The sequence below is a fragment of the Salmo salar genome, chromosome 10, assembly GCF_965601325.2.
Source record: "Salmo salar chromosome 10, fSalSal1, whole genome shotgun sequence".
NCBI lineage: Eukaryota > Metazoa > Chordata > Actinopteri > Salmoniformes > Salmonidae > Salmo > Salmo salar.
This window is the reverse complement of record NC_138300.1, coordinates 2,452,990-2,480,156: the sequence shown is the minus strand read 5'-3', so window position 1 is coordinate 2,480,156 and position 27,167 is coordinate 2,452,990. Positions and strand designations below refer to the sequence as shown.

Below are 27,167 nucleotides of genomic sequence, written 5' to 3'. Positions count from 1 at the left end.
ATACCTAGGTAACCTAACCTCTATACAGCTATTAACCCTCCTCATACCTAGGTAACCTAACCTCTATACAGCTAGTAATACTAACCCTCCTCATACCTAGGTAACCTAACCTCTATACAGCTAGTAAACCTCCTCATACCTAGGTAACCTAACCTCTATACAGCTAGTAACACTAACCCTCCTCATACCTTGGTAACCTAACCTCTATACAGCTAGTAACACTAACCCTCCTCATACCTAGGTAACCTAACCTAACTCTGAGCCAACACTGGTGCGTTAACCAGCTTCAACTGCTCAAAACTCTTCTGTTGTTCCCAAAAGCATAATTTGGCGATTGGCTGTGTAGGCTATATGACGTGTGTACATTTAAGCCCTAAATCTCTCTCTCTACATAACCCTAACCCTCGTACCGTGGTAAACTCTCTCTCTACATAACCCTAACCCTCGTCCCGAGGTAACCTCTCTCTGCATAACCCTCTCTCTACATAACCCTAACCCTCGTACCAAGGTAAACTCTCTCTCTACATAACCCTAACCCTCGTACCGAGGTAACTTCTCTCTACATAACCCTAACCCTCATACCATGGTAACCTCTCGCTCTACATAACTCTAACCCTCGTACCGAGGTAACCTCTCTCTCTACATAACCCTAACCCTCGTACCGAGGTAACCTCTCTCTCTACATAACCCTAACCCTCGTACCAAGGTAACCTCTCTCTCTACATAACCCTAACCCTCGTACCGAGGTAACCTCTCTCTACATAACCCTAACCCTCGTACCGAGGTAACCTCTCTCTACATAACCCTAACCCTCATACCATGGTAACTTCTCTCTCTACATAACCCTAACCCTCGTACCGAGGTAACCTCTCTCTCTACATAACCCTAACCCTCGTACCGAGGTAACCTCTCTCTCTACATAACCCTAACCCTCGTACCAAGGTAACCTCTCTCTCTACATAACCCTAACCCTCATACCGAGGTAATTGATCTCTCTACATAACCCTAACCCTCATACCGAGGTAACCTCTCTCTCTCTACATAACCCTAAACCTCGTACCGAGGTAACCTCTCTCTACATAACCCTAACCCTCGTACCGATGTAACTTCTCTCTCTACATAACCCTAACCCTCATACTGAGGTAACCTCTCTCTACATAACCCTAACCCTCGTACCGATGTAACCTCTCTCTCTACATAACCCTAACCCTCGTACCGTGGTAATTGATCTCTCTACATAACCCTAACCCTCGTACCAAGGTAACCTCTCTCTCTACATACAGTACAGGAGCTACAACTGGTAGTAGATTCAGGGCTTTGATCAAGGGTCTAGATGGGGCTGGGAGTAGAGGTTACAAACCCTTAACTACTAATACATGGATTAGTATTGGACTCAGGTCTGACTTTGATTAGGGTTAGGATAGGACTCAGGTCTGGCTTGGATTAGGGTTAGAATAGGACTCAGGTCTGACTTGGGTTAGGATTAGAATAGGACTCAGGTCTGGCTTGGATTAGGGTTAGGATAGGACTCAGGTCTGGCTTGGATTAGGGTTAGGATAGGACTCAGGTCTGGCTTGGATTAGGGTTAGGATAGGACTCAGGTCTGGCTTGGATTAGGGTTAGGATAGGACTCAGGTCTGGCTTGGATTAGGGTTAGGATAGGACTCAGGTCTGGCTTGGATTAGGGTTAGGATAGGACTCAGGTCTGGCTTGGATTAGGGTTAGGATAGGACTCAGGTCTGGCTTGGATTAGGGTTAGGATAGGACTCAGGTCTGGCTTGGATTAGGGTTAGGATAGGACTCAGGTCTGGCTTGGATTAGGGTTAGGATGGGACTCAGGTCTGGCTTGGATTAGGGTTAGAATAGGACTCAGGTCTGGCTTGGGTTAGGATAGGACTCAGGTCTGGCTTGGGTTAGGGTTAGGATAGGACTCAGGTCTGGCTTGGATTAGAGTTAGGATAGGACTCAGATCTGACTTGGATTAGGGTTAGGATAGGACTCAGGTCTGACTTGGATTAGGGTTAGAATAGGACTCAGGTCTGACTTGGGTTAGGATTAGAATAGGACTCAGGTCTGGCTTGGATTAGGGTTAGGATAGGACTCAGGTCTGGCTTGGATTAGGGTTAGGATAGGACTCAGGTCTGGCTTGGATTAGGGTTAGGATAGGACTCAGGTCTGGCTTGGATTAGGGTTAGGATGGGACTCAGGTCTGGCTTGGATTAGGGTTAGGATAGGACTCAGGTCTGGCTTGGATTAGGGTTAGGATGGGACTCAGGTCTGGCTTGGATTAGGGTTAGAATAGGACTCAGGTCTGGCTTGGGTTAGGATAGGACTCAGGTCTGGCTTGGGTTAGGGTTAGGATAGGACTCAGGTCTGGCTTGGATTAGAGTTAGGATAGGACTCAGATCTGACTTGGATTAGGGTTAGAATAGGACTCAGGTCTGGCTTGGATTAGGGTTAGGATAGGACTCAGATCTGACTTGGATTAGGGTTAGGATAGGACTCAGGTCTGGCTTGGATTAGGGTTAGGATAGGACTCAGGTCTGGCTTGGATTAGGGTTAGGATAGGACTCAGGTCTGACTTGGATTAGGGTTAGGATAGGACTCAGGTCTGGCTTGGATTAGGGTTAGGATGGGACTCAGGTCTGGCTTGGATTAGGGTTAGAATAGGACTCAGGTCTGGCTTGGGTTAGGATAGGACTCAGGTCTGGCTTGGGTTAGGGTTAGGATAGGACTCAGGTCTGGCTTGGATTAGAGTTAGGATAGGACTCAGATCTGACTTGGATTAGGGTTAGGATAGGACTCAGGTCTGACTTGGATTAGGGTTAGAATAGGACTCAGGTCTGACTTGGGTTAGGATTAGAATAGGACTCAGGTCTGGCTTGGATTAGGGTTAGGATAGGACTCAGGTCTGGCTTGGATTAGGGTTAGGATAGGACTCAGGTCTGGCTTGGATTAGGGTTAGGATAGGACTCAGGTCTGGCTTGGATTAGGGTTAGGATGGGACTCAGGTCTGGCTTGGATTAGGGTTAGGATAGGACTCAGGTCTGGCTTGGATTAGGGTTAGGATGGGACTCAGGTCTGGCTTGGATTAGGGTTAGAATAGGACTCAGGTCTGGCTTGGGTTAGGATAGGACTCAGGTCTGGCTTGGGTTAGGGTTAGGATAGGACTCAGGTCTGGCTTGGATTAGAGTTAGGATAGGACTCAGATCTGACTTGGATTAGGGTTAGAATAGGACTCAGGTCTGGCTTGGATTAGGGTTAGGATAGGACTCAGATCTGACTTGGATTAGGGTTAGGATAGGACTCAGGTCTGGCTTGGATTAGGGTTAGGATAGGACTCAGGTCTGGCTTGGATTAGGGTTAGGATAGGACTCAGGTCTGACTTGGATTAGGGTTAGACAAAGACTCAGGATGAGGCTGAGGTTCGGTGAAATACCACTTTTTGCGTCAAGTGATGAATATTAAATATTGACATTTTTTTTGTATGTGTGTCCTGTGTATTCCAGGCGTCCAGTCGGACAGCGACTCCTCGGCGGTGAACAATAAACTGAGTGGCCACAGTAATGGTGTGAGACCCAACCGTCCCTCTCTGGCTAAGATACTACTGTCTCTGGATGGGAACCAGGCCAAGCAACAGGCCCTGTCCCATGTCCTCTCAGCCCTACAGATCATGTATGCCAGGTAAGACTCCTGATTGGTGCCCTGATTTAATGTGTGTTGTATTGGTGATGTTTGGGATGCTGTGATTGGTGCCCTGATTTAATGTGTGTTGTATTGGTGTTGTCAGGGATGCTGTGATTGGTGCCCTGATTTGATGTGTGTTGTCAGGGATGCTGTGATTGGTGCTCTGATTTAATGTGTGTTGTCAGGGATGCTGTGATTGGTGCCCTGATTTAATGTGTGTTGTATTGGTGTTGCCAGGGATGCTGTGGTTGGGCCCCTGATTTAATGTGTGTTGTATTGGTGTTGTCAGGGATGCTGTGATTGGTGCCCTGATTGATTTAATGTGTGTTGTATTGGTGTTGTCAGGGATGCTGTGATTGGTGCCCTGATTGATTTAATGTGTGTTGTATTGGTGTTGTCAGGGATGCTGTGGTTGGGGCCCTGATTTAATGTGTGTTGTATTGGTGTTGCCAGGGATGCTGTGGTTGGGGCCCTGATTTAATGTGTGTTGTATTGGTGTTGTCAGGGATGCTGTGATTGGTGCCCTGATTTAATGTGTGTTGTATTGGTGTTGCCAGGGGTGCTGTGGTTGGGGCCCTGATTTAATGTGTGTTGTATTGGTGTTGCCAGGGATGCTGTGATTGGTGCTCTGATTTAATGTGTGTTGTATTGGTGTTGCCAGGGATGCTGTGATTGGTGCCCTGATTTAATGTGTGTTGCCAGGGATGCTGTGATTGGTGCCCTGATTTAATGTGTGTTGCCAGGGATGCTGTGATCGGTGCCCTGATTTAATGTGTGTTGTATTGATGTTGTCAGGGATGCTGTGATTGGTGCTCTGATTTAATGTGTGTTGTATTGATGTTTCCAGGGATGCTGTGGTTGGGGCCCTGATGCCAGCGTGTATGATGGTCCCCGTGGAGTGCCCCCCCCCAGACTCCTCCTCAGCATCCAGCCCCTCTGAGTCAGAGGGACCCCCTGTTCCCACAGAGGTGGAGGAGAGGGTCAGCCCTAACCCCTGGCAGACAGACAAGAATGGAGAGGTGAGGAACACTACCCCCTAACCCCTACTCCCTAGTCCCTAACCCCTACACCCTAACCCCTAGTCCCTACACCCTACTCCCTACCCCCTACTCCCTAACCCCTAGTCCCTAACCCCTGGCAGACAGACAAGAATGGAGAGGTGAGGAACACTAACCCCTAGTCCCTAACCCCTACACCCTAGTCCCTAACCCCTAGTCCCTACTCCCTACCCCCTACTCTCTAACCCCTAGTCCCTAACCCCTGGCAGACAGACAAGAATGGAGAGGTGAGGAACACTAACCCCTACTCCCTAGTCCCTAACCCCTACACCCTAGTCCCTAACCCCTAGTCCCTACACCCTACTCCCTAGCCCCGACTCCGTACTCCCTAACCCCTAGTCCCTAACCCCTACTCCCTAACCCCTAGTCCCGACTCCCTAGTCCCTAACCCCTTCTCCCTAGTCCCTAACCCCTACTCCCTAGTCCCGACCCACTAGTCCCTAGCCCCGACCCACTAGTCCCTAACCCCTACTCCCTAGTCCCTAACCCCTACTCCCTAGTCCCGACCCACTAGTCCCTAACCCCTAGTCTCTAGCCCCGACTCCCTAGCCCCGACCCCCTAACCCCTACCCCCTAGTCCCTAACCCCTACTCCCTAGTCCCTAACCCCTACTCCCTAGTCCCTAACCCCTACTCCCTAGTCCCGACCCACTAGTCCCTAACCCCTAGTCTCTAGCCCCGACTCCCTAGCCTACCTGATTACTTCTTATCCCTTAAGCAAATAGTCTACAGCTGTGTCTGTCCAGAGCTCACTGGTACAGGAAACACTGAGCGGCCAGAATATTTTATGCAATGTTGCAAGTTGGTTAGCACCAGTTTGGGGCTGTAGCAGGTTAATAGTTGATACAATGTTGCAAGTTGGTTAGCTCCAGTTTGGGGCTGGACCAGGTTAATAGTTGATACAATGTTGCAAGTTCATTGCAGACAGGCCATGCATAGCCAATGTGATCTATAGGATATTTATTTTTATCAGGATATTTTCTCCCTGCGGGCTGCAGTGTTTTTATTTGTTAGCTTTATGTAGACTATCTTTACATATTGGATTTTAGATTTGTATCATTTTAATTTATTTTAAGATATGAAGACTTTATTATAAATTAAATGAAACTGTTCCACGAAAATGTGAGTATGAAATGTGATATAACTGTCACACAGATCAGTATAAATGGTAGGATAACTTGGCACTCCACACGGAGAAGGCTAGCCTCTTACCAGTAACTTCAGGAGCGTAACAACAGAATCTGATCAGTATAAATGGTAGGATAACTTGGCACTCCACACGGAGAAGGCTAGCCTCTTACCAGTAACTTCAGGAGCGTAACAACAGAATCTGATCAGTATAAATGGTAGGATAACTTGGCACTCCACACGGAGAAGGCTAGCCTCTTACCAGTAACTGCAGGAGCGTAACAACAGAATCTGCGAAGGCCAGTGGCAGCGGGAGGAGGGTAGTGAGGAACATGTTTATTTATTCTCGTTAGGCTATCTTGATCTCCGGCTCCCTCTTGAGTCATTTGCGTGTCTTCATTTTTAATCTCAGTGCTTAAAGAATCAGATCAGCTCAGTACATACAGTATAGTTGTTTTATTAACACATAGGGTGCGTCTATACATGAAAAAATAGACGTAAAAAGAACATAGGACTCTCGGTCGATCAAGATAAAAAAAATGTTGTCCTAGTCCTCGGTTGCATCACTCACTATCGCGTTCCAAACTGCCTCTGGAGGCAACGTCAGCACATGAACTGTTTGCCTGGGAGCTTCATGAAGTGGAAACGCGTTCTCTGGAGTGATGAATCACGCTTCACCATCTGGCAGTCCGACGGATTAATCTGGGTTTGGCGGATGCCAGGAGAACGCTACCTGCCCCAATGCATAGTGCCAACTGTAAAGTTTGGTGGAGGAGGAATAATGGTCTGGGGCTGTTTTTCATGGTTCGGGCCCCTTAGTTCCAGTGAAGGGAAATCTTAACGCTACAGCATACAATGACATTCTAGACGATTCTGTGCTTCCAACTTTGTGGCAACAGTTTGGGTAAGGCCCTTTCCTGTTTCAGCATGACAATGCCCCGTGCACAAAGCGAGGTCCATACGTGAATGGTTTGTCAAGATCTGTGTGGAAGAGCTTGACTGGTCTGCACAGAGCCCTGACCTCAACCCCATCGAACACCTTTGAAAGGAATTGGAACGCCAATTGCGAGCCAGGCCTAATCGCCCAACATCACTAATGTTCTTGTAGCTGAATGGAAGCAAGTCCCTGCAGCAATGTTCCAACATCTAGTGGAAAGCCTTCCCTGAAGAGTAGAGGCTGTTATAGCAGCAAAGGGGGGGACCAACTCCATATTAATGACCATGATTTTGGAATGAAATGGTAAACTTTTGGTCATATAGTGTATTATGTGACTTGTTAAGCACATTTTTACTCTTGAACTTATTTAGGCTTGCCTTTACAAAGGGGTTGAATATTTATTGACTCAAGACTTCAATGTTTCATTTTTAATGCCATTCTTTATTTTTATTTCACAGTTTCTCTCGCGACCCCATTTTCAAATCGTCGACCCACCACATTGTGTCACGACCCCTAGTTTGGAGTCCCTACCACTTAACTTCAAACCCAGAGGACTTTATTTATCCCCAATGTAGAAGATCTGAAAGAACTGACTCGTTAACCTCTATGGGCTAGGTGGGACGCAGGCGTCCCACCCGTGGTGCACTCCATCAACAGCAGGTGCATTTCAAGAGCGGCAAATTTGAATCCAAATAAATGTCAAAATTCAAATTTTTCAAACATACAACTATTTTACACCCTTTGAAAGATAAACATCTCCTTAATCTAACCACGTTTTACGATTTCAAAAAGGTTTTACGGCGAAAGCATAAATTTAGAGTATGTTAGGACAGTACATTTACAAGAGTTGTGTGTAATGTTTTGTCAATTCAAAGACAGGGTCACCAAAACCATAAAACCAGCTAAAATGATGCACTAACCTTTTACAATCTCCATCAGATGACACTCCTAGGACATTATGTTAGACAATGCATGCATTTTTAGTTCTATCAAGTTCATATTTATATCCAAAAACAGCGTTTTACTATGGCATTGATGTTGAGGAAATCGTTTCCCTCCAATAACCGGCAGTCAAGTCAGCATCACAAATTAAATAATTAAAATTAGAAAACATTGGTAAAATATTATATTGTCATTTAAAGAATTATAGATTTACATCTCTTGAACGCAATCAACTTGCCAGATTTAAAAATAACCTTACTGGGAAATCACACTTTGCAATAATCTGAGCACTGCGCCCAGAAAAATACGCGTTGCGATACAGACTAGTCGTCATGTTAGGGAGATCTAAAATCGAAAATACTATGTAAATAATCCATTACCTTTGATTCTCTTCATCAGATGTCACTTCCAGGTTTCACAGGTCCATAACGAATGTAGTTTTGTTCAAAAAAGCTCATCATTTATGTCCAAAAATCTCCGTCTTGTTAGCACATGATCTAAGCCCGCCGGACTTCACTTCATGAACGAGGGGAAAAAATATATTTACGTTCGTTCAAACATGTCAAACGTTGTATAGCATAAATCATTAGGGCCTTTTTTAACCAGAACATGAATAATATTCAAGGTGGACGAATGCATACTCTTTTATAACGTATTGGAACGAGGGTACCCAACATGAACTCGCGCGCCAGGTGTCTAATGGGCCATCATCGTTCCATGGCTCTCGTTCGGTCAGATCTCCCTCCAGAAGACTCAAAACACTTTGTAAAGGCTGGTGACATCTAGTGGAAGCAATAGGAAGTGCCAAAATATTCCTCAGCCCCTGTGTTTTTCAATGGCATAGGTTTAAAGGTAATACAACACATCAGGTATCCACTTCCTGTCAGAAAATGTCTCAGGGTTTTGCCTGCCAAATGAGTTCTGTTATACTCACAGACACCATTCAAACAGTTTTAGAAACTTTAGAGTGTTTTCTATCCATATATAATAAGTATATGCATATTCTAGTTACTGGGTAGGATTAGTAACCAGATTAAATCGGGTACATTTTTTTTCTCCAGCCGTGCAAATACTGCCCCCTAGCCCTAACAGGTTTTAAGATGATCTGAGGATTGGCTGGCTAATAGATACGTCCGGTCCTTGTTCTGTCACCAGGTGACCTCCTCAGAGGATTGGCTGGCTAATAGATACATCCGGTCCTTGTTCTGTCACCAGGTGACCTCCTCAGAGGATTGGCTGGCTAATAGATACGTCTGGTCCTTGTTCTGTCACCAGGTGACCTCCTCAGAGGATTGTCTGGCTAATAGATACATCCGGTCCTTGTTCTGTCACCAGGTGACCTCCTCAGAGGATTGGCTGGCTAATAGATACATCCGGTCCTTGTTCTGTCACCAGGTGACCTCTTCAGAGGATTGGCTGGCTAATAGATACATCCGGTCCTTGTTCTGTCACCAGGTGACCTCCTCAGAGGATTGGCTGGCTAATAGATACATCCGGTCCTTGTTCTGTCACCAGGTGACCTCCTCAGAGGATTGGCTGGCTAATAGATACATCCGGTCCTTGTTCTGTCACCAGGTGACCTCCTCAGAGGATTGGCTGGCTAATAGATACATCCGGTCCTTGTTCTGTCACCAGGTGACCTCCTCAGAGGATTGGCTGGCTAATAGATACATCCGGTCCTTGTTCTGTCACCAGGTGACCTCCTCAGAGGATTGGCTGGCTAATAGATACATCCGGTCCTTGTTCTGTCACCAGGTGACCTCCTCAGAGGATTGGCTGGCTAATAGATACATCCGGTCCTTGTTCTGTCACCAGGTGACCTCCTCAGAGGATTGTCTGGCTAATAGATACATCCGGTCCTTGTTCTGTCACCAGGTGACCTCCTCAGAGGATTGGCTGGCTAATAGATACATCCGGTCCTTGTTCTGTCACCAGGTGACCTCCTCAGAGGATTGGCTGGCTAATAGATACATCCGGTCCTTGTTCTGTCACCAGGTGACCTCCTCAGAGGATTGTCTGGCTAATAGATACATCCGGTCCTTGTTCTGGCACCAGGTGACCTCCTCAGAGGATTGTCTGGCTAATAGATACATCCGGTCCTTGTTCTGTCACCAGGTGACCTCCTCAGAGGATTGGCTGGCTAATAGATACATATGTTCCTTGTTCTGTCACCAGGTGACCTCCTCAGAGGATTGGCTGGCTAATAGATACATCTGGTCTTTGTTCTGTCACCAGGTGACCTCCTCAGAGGATGCTGTCACCCCCTCATCAGCTGTGACCCCGTCTACTGCTGCTTCCTCTCGACCTTTCATCCCGGTCACGGACGACCCCGGAGCGGCTAGCATCATCGCAGAGACCATGACCAAAACTAAAGAGGTGAGCTCTACGCCCCCCCCCCCCCCCAGTGACTGTCCCACCTCTCGAACCCTGGTTAGATGATGCATTTTGAGGTCTCATCTCCTTGTCTTTAAAGTACGGTGGAGTTTTTGGTTCCAAATCAAATCAATTGTATTTATATATCCCTTCTTACATCAGCTGATATCTCAAAGTGCTGTACAGAAACCCAGCCTAAAACCCCCAAACAGCAAGTAATGCAGGTGTAAAAGCACGGTGGCTAGGAAAATCTCCCTAGAAAGACCAAAACCTAGGAAGAAACCTAGAGAGGAACCAGGCTATGAGGGGTGGCCAGTCCTCTTCTGGCTGTGCCGGGTGGAGATTATAACAGAACATGGCCAAGATGTTCAAATGTTCATAAATGACCAGCATGGTCAAATAATAATAATCACAGTAGTCGAGGGTGCAACAAGTCAGCAACTCAAGAGTAAGTGTCAGTTGGCTTTTTCATAGCCGATCATTGAGAGTATCTCTACCGCTCCTGCTGTCTCTAGAGAGTTGAAAACGGCAGGTCTGGGACAAGTGACACGTCCGGTGAACAGGTCAGGGTTCCAGCAGGTCTGGGACAGCAGGTCTGGGACAGGTAGCACGTCCGGTGAACAGGTCAGGGTCCCAGCAGGTCTGGGACAGCAGGTCTGGGACAGGTAGAACGTCCGGTGAACAGGTCAGGGTTCCAGCAGGTCTGGGACAGCAGGTCTGGGACAGGTAGCACGTCCGGTGAACAGGTCAGGGTTCCAGCAGGTCTGGGACAGCAGGTCTGGGACAGGTAGCACGTCCGGTGAACAGGTCAGGGACAGCAGGTCTGGGACAGCAGGTCTGGGACAGGTAGAACGTCCGGTGAACAGGTCAGGGTTCCAGCAGGTCTGGGACAGCAGGTCTGGGACAGGTAGCACGTCCGGTGAACAGGTCAGGGTTCCAGCAGGTCTGGGACAGCAGGTCTGGGACAGGTAGCACATCTGGTGAACAGGTCAGGGACAGCAGGTCTGGGACAGGTAGAACGTCCGGTGAACAGGTCAGGGTTCCAGCAGGTCTGGGACAGCAGGTCTGGGACAGGTAGCACGTCCGGTGAACAGGTCAGGGTTCCAGCAGGTCTAGGACAGCAGGTCTGGGACAGGTAGCACGTCCAGTGAACAGGTCAGGGTTCCAGCAGGTCTGGGACAGCAGGTCTGGGACAGGTAGCACGTCCGGTTAACAGGTCAGGGACAGCAGGTCTGGGACAGGTAGAACGTCCGGTGAACAGGTCAGGGTTCCAGCAGGTCTGGGACAGCAGGTCTGGGACAGGTAGCACGTCCGGTGAACAGGTCAGGGTTCCAGCAGGTCTAGGACAGCAGGTCTGGGACAGGTAGCACGTCCAGTGAACAGGTCAGGGTTCCAGCAGGTCTGGGACAGCAGGTCTGGGACAGGTAGCACATCCGGTGAACAGGTCAGGGTCCCAGCAGGTCTGGGACAGGTAGAACGTCCGGTGAACAGGTCAGGGTTCCAGCAGGTCTGGGACAGCAGGTCTGGGACAGGTAGCACGTCCGGTGAACAGGTCAGGGTTCCAGCAGGTCTGGGACAGCAGGTCTGGGACAGGTAGAACGTCCGGTGAACAGGTCAGGGTTCCAGCAGGTCTGGGACAGCAGGTCTGGGACAGGTAGCACGTCCGGTGAACAGGTCAGGGTTCCAGCAGGTCTGGGACAGCAGGTCTGGGACAGGTAGCACATCCGGTGAACAGGTCAGGGTTCCAGCAGGTCTGGGACAGCAGGTCTGGGACAGGTAGCACATCCGGTGAACAGGTCAGGGTTCCAGCAGGTCTGGGACAGCAGGTCTGGGACAGGTAGCACATCCGGTGAACAGGTCAGGGTCCCAGCAGGTCTGGGACAGCAGGTCTGGGACAGCAGGTCTGGGACAGCAGGTCTGGGACAGGTAGAACGTCCGGTGAACAGGTCAGGGTTCCAGCAGGTCTGGGACAGCAGGTCTGGGACAGGTAGCACGTCCGGTGAACAGGTCCAGCAGTAATGGAACCTATAACCCTAGCGATGCTATCAGTAAATGTAATTCTTGTGGTTTCTCTTCCAGGACTCAGAGTGTCAGAATAAGACTGGGGCTCCAGAACCTCAGTACCTGGACGAATTCACCAGTCTCCTGGTACCTGACGATACCAGGGTGATGGTGGACCTGCTGAAGCTGGCTGTGTCTGTCCGCTCTGGGGAGAAGGGCAAGGAGGTGCTGTCTGCTGTGCTGTCTGGGATGGGGACTGCCTACCCACAGGTAGAGTACACGAATGCATAGTAGGCACGGCAGGACACGTGCACACACACACACACACACACACACACACACACACACACACACACACACAGATACGGACTAGAGCTGGGACGATAAACCGAAAATTACTTACACCGACATTGTCTTCTTACCGAAGCATTTTCTGTGATTTTCTGTGATTTTGCTACACGATGGTCATGTAGATGGTTTTAAAACTGTTATTTGGTCGACAGTAATATATACATTATGCTGATTCCTGCTATGAAAGTATCTGCTTGTCACTGTTTGGCTGTCGGCTAATCTCCCCACTTCCTGTCCCCGCTGTAACGAGGAGTAGAGATATTACTGACTCATTTCCTGTCCCCACTGTGACGTGGAGTAGATATGTTACCGACTCACTTCCTGTCCCCACTGTGACGTGGAGTAGAGATGTTACTGACTCACTTCTGTCCCCACTGTAACGTGGAGTAGAGATGTTACTGACTCACTTCCTGTCCCCACTGTGACGTGGAGTAGAGATGTTACTGACTCACTTCCTGTCCCCACTGTGACGTGGAGTAGAGATGTTACTGACTCACTTCCTGTCCCCACTGTGACGTGGAGTAGAGATGTTACTGACTCACTTCCTGTCCCCACTGTGACGTGGAGTAGAGATATTACTGACTCACTTCCTGTCCCCACTGTGACGTGGAGTAGAGATGTTACTGTCTCACTTCCTCTCCCCACTGTAACATGGAGTAGAGATGTTACTGACTCACTTCCTGTCCCCACTGTAACGTGGAGTAGAGATGTTACTGACTCACTTCCTGTCCCCACTGTGACATGGAGTAGAATATTTACATTTATAGTGATATTTTTTTGGGTCCATATCGCCCAGCTCTAGCACTTCCTGATTTTATCATTATCGGTATATAGATGTGTCCATACCACCCTGCAATACAGACAGACATGGACACACACACACACACAGCCATCGCTTACCCGGTATACAGTGGTAATAAATGTGTCTGGTTCGTCCCTGTATGAACACCGTAGGTGGCAGACATGCTGCTGGAGCTGTGCGTGACGGAGTTAGAGGACGTAGCCACAGACTCTCAGAGCGGGCGTCTGTCCTCTCAGCCGGTGGTGGTGGAGAGCAGTCATCCCTACACTGACGACACCTCCACCAGCGGCACCGTTAAGATACCTGGTAACATTTTACATACAAATACAATGCACTGATGAGGGTGGGGTCTCTGTGTTGTAGACAGAGGGACTGAGGGTGGAGGGTCTGTTGTTGACAGAGGGACTGAGGGTGGAGGGTCTGTTGTGGACAGAGGGACTGAGGGTGGAGGGTCTGTTGTGGACAGAGGGACTGAGGGTGGAGGGTCTGTTGTGGACAGAGGGACTGAGGGTGGAGGGTCTGTTGTGGACAGAGGGACTGAGGGTGGAGGGTCTGTTGTGGACAGAGGGACTGAGGGTGGAGGGTCTGTTGTGGACAGAGGGACTGAGGGTGGAGGGTCTGTTGTGGACAGAGGGACTGAGGGTGGAGGGTCTGTTGTGGACAGAGGGACTGAGGGTGGAGGGTCTGTTGTGGACAGAGGGACTGAGGGTGGAGGGTCTGTTGTGGACAGAGAGACTGAGGGTGGAGGGTCTGTTGTGGACAGAGGGACTGAGGGTTGAGTCTCTGTTGTAGACAGAGAGACTGAGGAACTGAGTCTCTGGGTTGTTGACAGAGGGACTGAGGGTGGAGGGTCTGTTGTTGACAGAGGGACTGAGGGTTGAGTCTCTGTTGTAGACAGAGGGACTGAGGGTGGAGTCTGTGTTGTAGACAGAGGGACTGAGGGTGGAGTCTCTGTTGTAGACAGAGGGACTGAGGGTGGAGTCTGTGTTGTAGACAGAGGGACTGAGGGTGGAGTCTGTGTTGTAGACAGAGGGACTGAGGGTGGAGTCTCTGTTGTAGACAGAGGGACTGAGGGTGGAGTCTGTGTTGTAGACAGAGGGACTGAGAGTGGAGGGTCTGTTGTGGACAGAGGGACTGAGGGTGGAGTCTGTTGTGGACAGAGGGACTGAGGGTGGAGGGTCTGTTGTGGACAGAGGGACTGAGGGTGGAGGGTCTGTTGTGGACAGAGGGACTGAGGGTGGATGGTCTGTTGTTGACAGAGGGACTGAGGGTGGATGGTCTGTTGTTGACAGAGGGACTGAGGGTGGAGGGTCTGTTGTGGACAGAGGGACTGAGGGTGGAGTCTGTTGTGGACAGAGGGACTGAGGGTGGAGGGTCTGTTGTGGACAGAGGGACTGAGGGTGGAGGGTCTGTTGTGGACAGAGGGACTGAGGGTTGAGTCTCTGTTGTAGACAGAGGGACTGAGGGTGGAGGGTCTGTTGTGGACAGAGGGACTGAGGGTGGAGGGTCTGTTGTGGACAGAGGGACTGAGGGTGGAGGGTCTGTTGTGGACAGAGGGACTGAGGGTGGAGTCTGTGTTGTGGACTGAGGGACTGAGGGTGGAGGGTCTGTTGTGGACAGAGGGACTGAGGGTGGAGGGTCTGTTGTGGACAGAGGGACTGAGGGTGGAGTCTCTGTTGTAGACAGAGGAACTGAGGGTGGAGTCTCTGTTGTAGACAGAGGGACTGAGGGTGGAGGGTCTGTTGTGGACAGAGGGACTGAGGGTGGAGTCTCTGTTGTACACAGAGGGACTGAGGGTGGAGTCTGTGTTGTAGACAGAGGGACTGAGGGTGGAGTCTGTGTTGTAGACAGAGGGACTGAGGGTGGAGTCTGTGTTGTAGACAGAGAGGACTGAGGGTGGAGTCTGTGTTGTAGACAGAGGGACTGAGGGTGGAGTCTGTTGTAGACAGAGGGACTGAGAGTGGAGTCTGTTGTAGACAGAGGGACTGAGGGTGGAGTCTGTGTTGTAGACAGAGGGACTGAGGGTGGAGTCTCTGTTGTAGACAGAGGGACTGAGGGTGGAGTCTGTGTTGTAGACAGAGGGACTGAGGGTGGAGTCTGTGTTGTAGACAGAGGGACTGAGGGTGGAGTCTGTGTTGTAGACAGAGGGACTGAGGGTGGAGTCTGTGTTGTAGACAGAGGGACTGAGGGTGGAGTCTGTGTTGTAGACAGAGGGACTGAGGGTGGAGGGTCTGTTGTTGACAGAGGGACTGAGGGTGGAGGGTCTGTTGTGGACAGAGGGACTGAGGGTGGAGGGTCTGTTGTGGACAGAGGGACTGAGGGTGGAGGGTCTGTTGTGGACAGAGGGACTGAGGGTGGAGGGTCTGTTGTGGACAGAGGGACTGAGGGTGGAGTCTGTGTTGTGGACTGAGGGACTGAGGGTGGAGGGTCTGTTGTGGACAGAGGGACTGAGGGTGGATGGTCTGTTGTGGACAGAGGGACTGAGGGTGGATGGTCTGTTGTGGACAGAGGGACTGAGGGTGGAGGGTCTGTTGTGGAAAGAGGGACTGAGGGTGGAGTCTGTGTTGTAGACAGAGGGACTGAGGGTGGAGTCTGTGTTGTAGACAGAGGGACTGAGGGTGGAGTCTGTTGTAGACAGAGGGACTGAGGGTGGAGTCTGTTGTAGACAGAGGGACTGAGGGTGGAGTCTGTTGTAGACAGAGGGACTGAGGGTGGAGTCTGTTGTAGACAGAGGGACTGAGGGTGGAGTCTGTTGTAGACAGAGGGACTGAGGGTGGAGTCTGTGTTGTAGACAGAGGGACTGAGGGTGGAGTCTGTGTTGTAGACAGAGGGACTGAGGGTGGAGTCTGTGTTGTAGACAGAGGGACTGAGGGTGGAGTCTGTGTTGTAGACAGAGGGACTGAGGGTGGAGTCTGTGTTGTAGACAGAGGGACTGAGGGTGGAGTCTGTGTTGTAGACAGAGGGACTGAGGGTGGAGTCTGTGTTGTAGACAGAGGGACTGAGGGTGGAGTCTGTGTTGTAGACAGAGGGACTGAGGGTGGAGTCTGTGTCGTAGACAGGGGGACTGAGGGTGGAGTCTGTGTCGTAGACAGGGGGACTGAGGGTGGAGTGTCTGTGTTGTAGACAGGGGGACTGAGGGTGGAGTGTCTGTGTTGTAGACAGAGGGACTGAGGGTGGAGTGTCTGTGTTGTAGACAGAGGGACTGAGGGTGGAGGGTCTGTTGTTGACAGAGGGACTGAGGGTTGAGTCTCTGTTGTTGACAGAGGGACTGAGGGTGGAGTCTGTGTTGTAGACAGAGGGACTGAGGGTGGAGGGTCTGTTGTTGACAGAGGGACTGAGGGTGGAGTCTGTGTTGTAGACAGAGGGACTGAGGGTCTGTTGTAGACAGAGGGACTGAGGGTGGACTCTGTTGTAGACAGAGGGACTGAGGGTGGAGGGTCTGTGTTGTAGACAGAGGGACTGAGGGTGGATGGTCTGTGTTGTAGACTGAGGGTGGAGGGTCTGTGTTGTAGACAGAGGGACTGAGGGTGGAGGGTCTGTTGTTGACAGAGGGACTGAGGGTGGAGGGTCTGTGTTGTAGACAGAGGGACTGAGGGTTGAGTCTCTGTGTTGTAGACAGAGGGACTGAGGGTGGAGTCTGTGTTGTAGACAGAGGGACTGAGGGTGGTCTCTGTGTTGTAGGTGCGGAGGGACTGAGGGTGGTCTCTGTGTTGTAGGTGCGGAGGGACTGAGGGTGGAGTTTGACCGCCAGTGTTCTGCAGAGAGACGTCATGACCCTCTCACCATCATGGACGGAGCCAATAGGATCATCTCTGTCCGATCAGGTGACCACAGCCCGAGCCAATCCCAACACTTCGTGAGATGTTAGTAGAGGGTTTTTGGTTTCTGACAGTCTTCGTGGTGTCTCCTCATCCTGTGTCTCCTCGTCCTGTGTCTCCTCGTCCTGTGTCTCCTCGTCCTGTGTCTCCTCGTCCTGTCTCCCCGTCCTCAGGTCGTGAGTGGTCTGACTGGTCCAGTGAGTTGAGGATCCCAGCTGATGAGTTGAAGTGGAAGTTTACCAGCGATGGATCTGTAAACGGATGGGGTTGGCGTTTCACTGTCTACCCCATCATGCCCGCTGCCGGTATGACCCACACACACTGTCTACCCCATCATGCCTGCTGCCGGTATGACCCACACACACTGTCTACCCCATCATGCCCGCTGCCGGTATGACCCACACACACTGTCTACCCCATCATGCCCGCTGCCGGTTTGACCCACACACACTGCCAACCCCATCATGCCCGCTGCCGGTATGACCCACACACACTGTCTACCCCATCATGCCTGCTGCCGGTATGACCCACACACACTGTCTACCCCATCATGCCTGCTGCCGGTATGACCCACACACACTGTCTACCCATCATGCCTGCTGCCGGTATGACCCACACACTGTCTACCCCATCATGCCTGCTGCTCTCACCACACACTGTCTACCCCATCATGCCTGCTGCCGGTATGACCCACACACTGTCTACCCCATCATACCTGCTGCTGGTATGACCCACACACACTGTCTACCCATCATGCCTGCTGCCGGTATGACCCACACACACTGTCTACCCCATCATGCCTGCTGCTGGTATGGCCCACACACTGTCTACCCCATCACGCCTGCTGCTCTCACCACACACTGTCTACCCCATCATGCCTGCTGCCGGTATGACCCACACACTGTCTACCCCATTGTACCTGCTGCTGGTATGACCCACACACACTGTCTACCCATCATGCCTGCTGCTGGTATGACCCACACACACTGTCTACCCCATCATGCCTGCTGCTGGTATGACCCACACACTGTCTACCCCATCATGCCTGCTGCTGGTATGACCCACACACACTGTCTACCCCATCATGCCTGCTGCCGGTATGACCCACACACTGTCTACCCCATCATACCTGCTGCTGGTATGACCCACACACTGTCTACCCCATCATGCATGCTGCCGGTATGACCCACACACTGTCTACCCCATCATGCTGCTGCTGGTATGACCCACACACTGTCTACCCCATCATGCCTGCTGCTCTCACCACACACTGTCTACCCATCATTCCTGCTGCTGGTATGACCCACACACTGTCTACCCCATCATGCCTGCTGCTGGTATGACCCACACACACTGTCTACCCCATCATGCCTGCTTCCGGTATGACCCACACACACTGTCTACCCCATCATGCCTGCTGCCGGTATGACCCACACACTGTCTACCCCATCATGCCTGCTGCTGGTATGACCCCCACTCACTGTCTACCCCATCATGCCTGCTGCCGGTATGACCCACACACTGTCTACCCCATCATACCTGCTGCTGGTATGACCCACACACTGTCTACCCCATCATACCTGCTGCTGGTATGACCCACACACTGTCTACCCCATCATGCCTGCTGCTGGTATGACCCACACACACTGTCTACCCCATCATGCCTGCTGCTGGTATGACCCACACACACTGTCTACCCCATCATGCCTGCTGCTGGTATGACCCACACACTGTCTACCCCATCATGCCTGCTGCTCTCACCACACACTGTCTACCCCATCATGCCTGCTGTTGGTATGACCCACACACACTGTCTACCCATCATGCCTGCTGCCGGTATGACCCACACACACTGTCTACCCGTCATGCCTGCTGCCGGTATGACCCACACACTGTCTACCCCATCATGCCTGCTGCTGTATGACCCACACACACTTTCTACCCAATCATGCCTGCTGCTGGTATGACCCACACACTGTCTACCCCATCATGCCTGCTGCTCTCACCACACACTGTCTACCCCATCATGCCTGCTTCCGGTATGACCCACAAACACTGTCTACCCCATCATACCTGGTGCTGGTATGACCCACACACTGTCTACCCCATCATGCCTGCTGCTGGTATGACCCACACACACTGTCTACCCATCATGCCTGCTGCCGGTATGACCCACACACACTGTCTACCCCATCATGCCTGCTGCTGGTATGACCCACACACTGTCTACCCATCATGCCTGCTGCTGGTATGACCCACACACACTGTCTACCCCATCATGCCTGCTGCCGGTATGACCCACACACACTGTCTACCCATCATGCCTGCTGCCGGTATGACCCACACACTGTCTACCCCATCATGCCTGCTGCCGGTATGACCCACACACTGTCTACCCATCATGCCTGCTGCTGTATGACCCACACACACTGTCTACCCCATCATGCCTGCTGCTGGTAAGACCCACACACTGCCTCACCACACACACACCGCCTCACCACACACACACACCGCCTCACCGCACACACACCGCCTCACCACACACACACCGCCTCACCCCACACCGCCTCACCACACACCGCCTCACCACACACCGCCTCACCATACACACTGCCTCACCACACACACTGCCTCACCACACACACTGCCTCACCACACACACTGCCTCACCACTCACTGCCTCACCACACACACTGCCTCACTGCCTCACCACCCACTGCCTCACCACACACTGCCTCACCACACACCGCCTCACCACACACACCGCCTCACCACGCCTCACCACACACACCGCCTCACCACACACACCGCCTCACCACGCACACTGCCTCACCACACACTGTCTCTCTGCCTCACCACACACTGCCTCACTGCCTCACCACACACTGCCTCACTGCCTCACCACACACTGCCTCACTGCCTCACCACACACTGCCTCACCACACACTGCCTCACTGCCTCACCACACACACTGCCTCTCTGCCTCACCACACACACTGCCTCTCTGCCTCACCCCACACTGCCTCACCACACACACTGCCTCACCCCACACTACCTCACTGCCTCACCACACACACTGCCTCACCACACACACTGCCTCACCACACACTGCCTCACTGCCTCACCCCACACACTGCCTCACCACACACTGCCTCACCACACACTGCCTCACCACACACACCGCCTCACCCCACACTGCCTCACACTGCCTCACCCCACACTGCCTCACCCCACACTGCCTCACACCGCCTCACCCCACCCTATCATCATCTGTAGTTAGTTGTACTGTGTAACAGACTGTGTCTGTCCCCCAGGTCCTAAAGACCTTCTGTCTGACCGCTGCATCCTGTCCTGTCCGTCCATGGACCTGGTGACCTGCCTCCTGGACTTCAGGCTCAACTTAGCCTCCAACCGGAGCATCGTACCCCGCCTGGCTGCCTCCCTGGCTGCCTGCGCTCAGCTCAGTGCCCTGGGTACGAGGACCACTTCACACCTCTTAGTCCGCATCCGCGTCGTTTAGGACGTACCTCAGCCTGATATACACAGCCTCTTTAGCTGCTTCTGTGTTGTTAGGGGGAAGATGTGGCATTACAGTCTAGCTGCTTCTGTGTTGTTAGGGGGAAGCTGTGGCAGTACAGTCTAGCTGCTTCTGTGTTGTTAGGGGGAAGCTGTGGCAGTACAGTCTAGCTGCTTCTCAGTGTTTTTAGGTGGAAGCTGTGGCAGTACAGTCTAGCTGCTTCTCAGTGTATTTAGGTGGAAGCTGTGGCAGTACAGTCTAGCTGCTTCTGTGTTGTTAGGGGGAAGCTGTGGCAGTACAGTCTAGCTGCTTCTGTGTTGTTAGGGGGAAGCTGTGGCAGTACAGTCTAGCTGCTTCTGTGTTGTTAGGGGGAAGCTGTGGCAGTACAGTCTAGCTGCTTCTCTGTGTTAGTGGGAAGCTGTGGCAGTACAGTCTAGCTGCTTCTGTGTTGTTAGGGGGAAGCTGTGGCAGTACAGTCTAGCTGCTTCTCTGTGTTGTTAGGGGGAAGCTGTGGCAGTACACTCTAGCTGCTTCTGTGTTTTTAGGTGGAAGCTGTGGCAGTACAGTCTAGCTGCTTCTCAGTGTTTTTAGGTGGAAGCTGTGGCAGTACAGTCTAGCTGCTTCTCAGTGTATTTAGGTGGAAGCTGTGGCAGTACAGTCTAGCTGCTTCTGTGTTTTTAGGGAGAAGCTGTGGCAGTACAGTCTAGCTGCTTCTGTGTTGTTAGTGGGAAGCTGTGGCAGTACAGTCTAGCTGCTTCTCAGTGTTGTTAGGGGGAAGCTGTGGCAGTACAGTCTAGCTGCTTCAGTGTTTTTAGGTGGAAGCTGGTGCAGTACAGTCTAGCTGCTTCTCAGTGTTGTTGGGGGGAAGCTGTGGCAGTACAGTCTAGCTGCTTCTCAGTGTTTTTAGGGGGAAGCTGTGGCAGTACAGTCTAGCTGCTTCTCAGTGTTGTTAGGGGGAAGCTGTGGCAGTACAGTCTAGCTGCTTCTCAGTGTTTTTAGGTGGAAGCTGTGGCAGTACAGTCTAGCTGCTTCTCAGTGTTTTTAGGGGGAAGCTGTGGCAGTACAGTCTAGCTGCTTCTGTGTTAGGGGGAAGCTGTGGCAGTACAGTCTAGCTGCTTCTCAGTGTTTAGGTGGAAGCTGTGGCAGTACAGTCTAGCTGCTTCTCAGTGTTTTTAGGTGGAAGCTGTGGCAGTACAGTCTAGCTGCTTCTGTGTTGTTAGGGAGAAGCTGTGGCAGTACAGTCTAGCTGCTTCTGTGTTGTTAGGTGGAATCTGTGGCAGTACAGTCTAGCTGCTTCTCAGTGTTTTTAGGTGGAAGCTGTGGCAGTACAGTCTAGCTGCTTCTCAGTGTTTTTAGGTGGAAGCTGTGGCAGTACAGTCTAGCTGCTTCTCAGTGTTTTTAGGTGGAAGCTGTGGCAGTACAGTTGAGGAATTGCTATTAAAAATTGTACATAGACTCTGATACATGTCTCATAGAAATGTCTGTATCCTTGGGCTCTCACCTCTCTGTCATTGTATGGGTCTGACCCGGTCTCCTCTCTGTCACTGTAAAGTACTATGTGTTATTTGTCTTATAGCAGCAGGACATCGTATGTGGGCTCTGCAGAGGCTCCGTAAACTGCTGACCACAGAGTATGGCCAGTCCATCAACATCACCAGGCTGCTTGGGGACAGTGAAGGAGAGTCTCGCTCCATGAGTTTTACAGGCAGCGCGCTGGCCGCCCTGGTGAAGGGTCTTCCTGAGGCTCTCCAGAGGCAGTATGAATACGAGGACCCCATCGTCAGGGGAGGAAAACAGCTGTTACACAGCCCCTTCTTCAAGGTAGGCTAACAGAAAGGTAGGCTAACAGAAAGGTAGGCTAACAGACAGGTAGGCTAACAGACAGGTAGGCTAACAGACAGGTAGGCTAACAGACAGGTAGGCTAACAGACAGGTAGGCTAACAGACAGGTAGGCTAACAGAAAGGTATTCTAACAGACAGGTAGGCTAACAGAAAGGTAGGCTAACAGACAGGTAGGCTAACAGACAGGTAGGCTAACAGAAAGGTATTCTAACAGACGGAAAGGTGGGCTAACAGACGGAAAGGTATTCTAACAGACGGAAAGGTGGGCTAACAGACGGAAAGGTGGGCTAACAGACGGAAAGGTGGGCTAACAGACGGAAAGGTGGGCTAACAGACGGAAAGGTGGGCTAACAGACGGAAAGGTGGGCTAACAGACGGAAAGGTGGGCTAACAGACGGAAAGGTAGGCTAACAGACGGAAAGGTAGGCTAACAGACAGAAAGGTAGGCTAACAGACGGAAAGGTAGGCTAACAGACGGAAAGGTAGGCTAACAGAAAGGGTTTGTAACTGACTGTTACCTGTATTCTTCCAGTGACAGCAGAGGGGAAGGCGTAAATGAATGTGTGCCATTCTAGATTTAGTTTGTCTTAGCGATTTGGATATCATTTTGAATCGGTCCGTTTGTTTGTTTGTTTTTAGGTGCTGGTGGCCCTCGCCTGCGACCTGGAGTTGGACACCCTACCCTGCTGTGCTGAGAGTCATAAGTGGACGTGGTTCCGCAGGTACTGTACTGCTTCCAGAGTGGCTGTCGCTCTGGACAAGAGGACTCCTCAGCCACGTCCCTTCCTGGATGAGGTGGGTTTGGGCAAGACAGGCCATCATTGCGACTGTTAATATACACTATATATATAAATATATACAAGTATGTGGACACCCTTTCAAATTAGTGGATTCGGCTATTTCAGTCACACCCGTTACTGACAGGTCTATAAAATCGAACACACTGCCATGCAATCTCCATAGACAAACATTGTCAGTAGAATGGCCTTACTGAAGAGGCCTTCCCTGTAGCTCCCTGTAGCTCAGTTGGTAGAGCATGGTGTTTGCAACGCCAGGGTTGTGGGTTCAATTCCCACGGGGGGCCAGTACAGGCAGAAAAAATATATATATATAAATGTATGAAATGTATGCATTCACTACTGTAAGTCGCTCTGGATAAGAGCGTCTGCTAAATGACTAAAATGTAGAATGTAAGAGCTCACTGACTTCTAACGTGGCACCGTCATAAGATGCCACCTTTCCAACAAGTCAGTTCATCAAATGTTTGCACTGCTAGAGCTGCCCACGGTCAACTGTGAAGTGGAAACGTCTAGGAGCAACAACGGCTCACGCAAGCTCACAGAACGGGACCGCCGAGTGCTGAAGCGCGTAAAAATCATCTGTCCTCGGTCGCAACACTCACTACTGAGTTCCAAACTGCCTCTGGAAGCAACGTCAGCACAAGAACTGTTCGTTGGGAGCTTCATGAATTGGGTTTCCATGGCCGGGCAGCCGCACACAAGCCTAAGATCACCATGCGCAATGCCAAGTGTTGGTTGGAGTGGTGTAAAGCTCGCCGCCATTGGACTCTGGAGCAGTGGAAACGTGTTCTCTGGAGTGATGAATCACGCTTCACCATCTGGCAATCCGACAGACGAATCTGGGTTTGGCGGATGCCAGGAGAACGCTACCTGCCCCAATGCATAGTGCCAACTGTAAAGTTTGGTGGAGGAGGAATAATGGCCTGGGGCTGTTTTTCATGGTTCAGGCCCCTTATTTCCAGTGAAGGGAAATCTTAACGCTACAGTATACAATGACATTTTAGACTATTCTGTGCTTCCAACTTTGTGGCAAGAGTTTGGGGAAGGCCCCTTCCTGTTTCAGCATGACAATGCCCCCGTTCGGGCGGCAGGTAGCCTAGTGGTTAGAGCGTTGGACTAGTAACTGAAAGGTTGCAAGATTGAATCCCCGAGCTGACAAGGTAAAAATCTGTCGTTCTGTCCCTGAACAAGGCAGTAAATTCACTGTTCCTAGGCCATCATTGAAAATAAGAATTTGTTCTTAACTGACTTGCCTAGTTAAATAAAGGTAAAAATAAAAAGTTCACAAAGCGAGGTCCATACAGAAATGGTTTGTGGAGATCAGTGTGGAGGAACTTGACTAGCCTGAGTCCTGACCTCAACCCCATCAAACACCTTTGGGGTGAATTGGAACGCCGACTGCGAGCCAGGCCTAATTGCCCAACATCAGTGCCCGACCTCACTAATGCTCTTGTAGCTGAATGGAAGCAAATCCCCGCAGCAATGTTCCAACATCTAGTGGAAAGCCTTCCCTGAAGAGTAGAGGCTGTTATAGCAGCAAAGGGGAGGACCAACTCCATATTAATGCCTTCCCTGAAGAGTAGAGGCTGTTATAGCAGCAAAGGGGAGGACCAACTCCATATTAATGACTTCCCAGAAGAGTAGAGGCTGTTATAGCAGCAAAGGGGAGGACCAACTCCATATTAATGACTTCCCAGAAGAGTGGAGGCTGTTATAGCAGCAAAGGGGGGACCAACTCCATATTAATGACTTCCCTGAAGAGTAGAGGCTGTTATAGCAGCAAAGGGGAGGACCAACTCCATATTAATGACTTCCCAGAAGAGTAGAGGCTGTTATAGCAGCAAAGGGGGGGACCAACTCCATATTAATGACTTCCCAGAAGAGTGGAGGCTGTTATAGCAGCAAAGGGGGGACCAACTCCATATTAATGACTTCCCAGAAGAGTGGAGGCTGTTATAGCAGCAAAGGGGGGACCAACTCCATATTAATGACTTCCCTGAAGAGTGGAGGCTGTTATAGCAGCAAAGGGGGGACCAACTCCATATTAATGACTTCCCAGAAGAGTAGAGGCTGTTATAGCAGCAAAGGGGGGACCAACTCCATATTAATGACTTCCCAGAAGAGTGGAGGCTGTTATAGCAGCAAAGGGGGGACCAACTCCATATTAATGTCCATGATTTTGGAATGAGATGTTGACGAGCAGGTGTCCACATAATGTCCCATCACTCTTTTATCCAACTAGTCAATAGATGTCAATCATTTTTCCTTTCTTTCAAATGACCACAATGGAAATAAGTTCTACAACTTTTTGGTGTTAAATTATCTCTAACCACTCTGATCTGGGCATTATCTCTAATCACTCTGATCTGGACATTATCTCTAACCACTCTGTCTCTCTGATCTGGACATTATCTCTAACCCCTCTGATCTGGACATTATCTCTAATCCCTCTGATCTGGACATTATCTCTAATCCCTCTGATCTGGACATTATCTCTAATCCCTCTGATCTGGACATTATCTCTAATCCCTCTGATCTGGACATTATCTCTAATCCCTCCGATCTGTACATTATCTCTAACCACTCTGATCTGGACATTATCTCTAATCCCTCTGTCCCTCTGATCTGGACATTATCTCTAATCCCTCTGTCCCTCTTATCTGGACATTATCTCTAACCACTCTGATCTGGACATTATCTCTAACCACTCTGCTCCTCTGATCTGGACATTATCTCTAACCACTCTGATCTGGACATTATCTCTAATCCCTCTGCTCCTCTGATCTGGACATTATCTCTAATCCCTCTGATCTGGACATTATCTCTAACCCCTCTGATCTGGACATTATCTCTAACCACTCTGTCCCTCTGATCTGGCCATTATCTCTAATCCCTCTGTCCCTCTTATCTGGACATTATCTCTAACCACTCTGATCTGGACATTATCTCTAATCCCTCTGCTCCTCTGATCTGGACATTATCTCTAACCCCTCTGATCTGGACATTATCTCTAACCCCTCTGATCTGGACATTATCTCTAACCACTCTGTCCCTCTGATCTGGACATTATCTCTAACCACTCTGTCCCTCTGATCTGGACATTGTCTCGAACCACTCTGATCTGGACATTATCTCTAACCACTCTGATCTGGACATTATCTCTAACCACTCTGATCTGGACATTATCTCTAACCACTCTGATCTGGACATTATCTCTAACCACTCTGATCTGGACATTATCTCTAACCACTCTGATCTGGACATTATCTCTAATCACTCTGCTCCTCTGATCTGGACATTATCTCTAATCACTCTCCCTCTGATCTGGACATTATCTCTAATCACTCTGATCTGGACATTATCTCTAATCACTGCTCCTCTGATCTGGACATTATCTCTAACCACTCTGATCTGGACATTATCTCTAACCCCTCTGATCTGGACATTATCTCTAATCCCTCTGCTCCTCTGATCTGGACATTATCTCTAATCCCTCCGATCTGGGCATTATCTGTAACCCCTCTGATCTGGACATTATCTCTAACCCCTCTTATCTGGACATTATCTCTAACCACTCTGTCCCTCTGATCTGGACATTATCTCTGACCACTCTGTCCCTCTGATCTGGACATTATCTCTAACCACTCTGATCTGGACATTATCTCTAATCCCTCTGCTACTCTGATCTAGACATTATCTCTAATCCCTATGCTCCTCTGATCTGGACATTATCTCTAACCCCTCTGATCTGGACATTATCTCTAACCACCCTGATCTGGACATTATCTCTAATCCCTCCGGTCTGGACATTATCTCTAACCACTCTGTCCCTCTGATCTGGACATTATCTCTAACCACTCTGATCTGGACATTATCTCTAACCCCTCTGATCTGGACATTATCTCTAACCA

The 27,167-nt window shown here is 50.3% G+C and overlaps 1 protein-coding gene across 7 annotated transcripts in view; it reads left to right on the top strand.

Annotated features, from left to right (window-relative positions):
* Window positions 1-27,167, top strand: part of herc2 (HECT and RLD domain containing E3 ubiquitin protein ligase 2) — a 291,977-nt gene that overhangs the window by 204,668 nt on the left and 60,142 nt on the right. For 6 of the 7 annotated variants that reach the window (XM_082956658.1, XM_082956660.1, XM_082956657.1 and 3 more), the window contains exons 65-74: window positions 3,510-3,684; window positions 4,535-4,706; window positions 9,987-10,127; window positions 12,204-12,395; window positions 13,431-13,584; window positions 16,995-17,102; window positions 17,270-17,401; window positions 20,411-20,569; window positions 22,190-22,434; window positions 23,096-23,251. In XM_082956658.1, the coding sequence (XP_082812784.1) occupies window positions 3,510-3,684; window positions 4,535-4,706; window positions 9,987-10,127; window positions 12,204-12,395; window positions 13,431-13,584; window positions 16,995-17,102; window positions 17,270-17,401; window positions 20,411-20,569; window positions 22,190-22,434; window positions 23,096-23,251 (1,634 nt within the window). The remainder of the gene's footprint in view (window positions 1-3,509; window positions 3,685-4,534; window positions 4,707-9,986; window positions 10,128-12,203; window positions 12,396-13,430; window positions 13,585-16,994; window positions 17,103-17,269; window positions 17,402-20,410; window positions 20,570-22,189; window positions 22,435-23,095; window positions 23,252-27,167) is intronic. The other variant, XM_082956659.1, reaches the window with a different exon arrangement.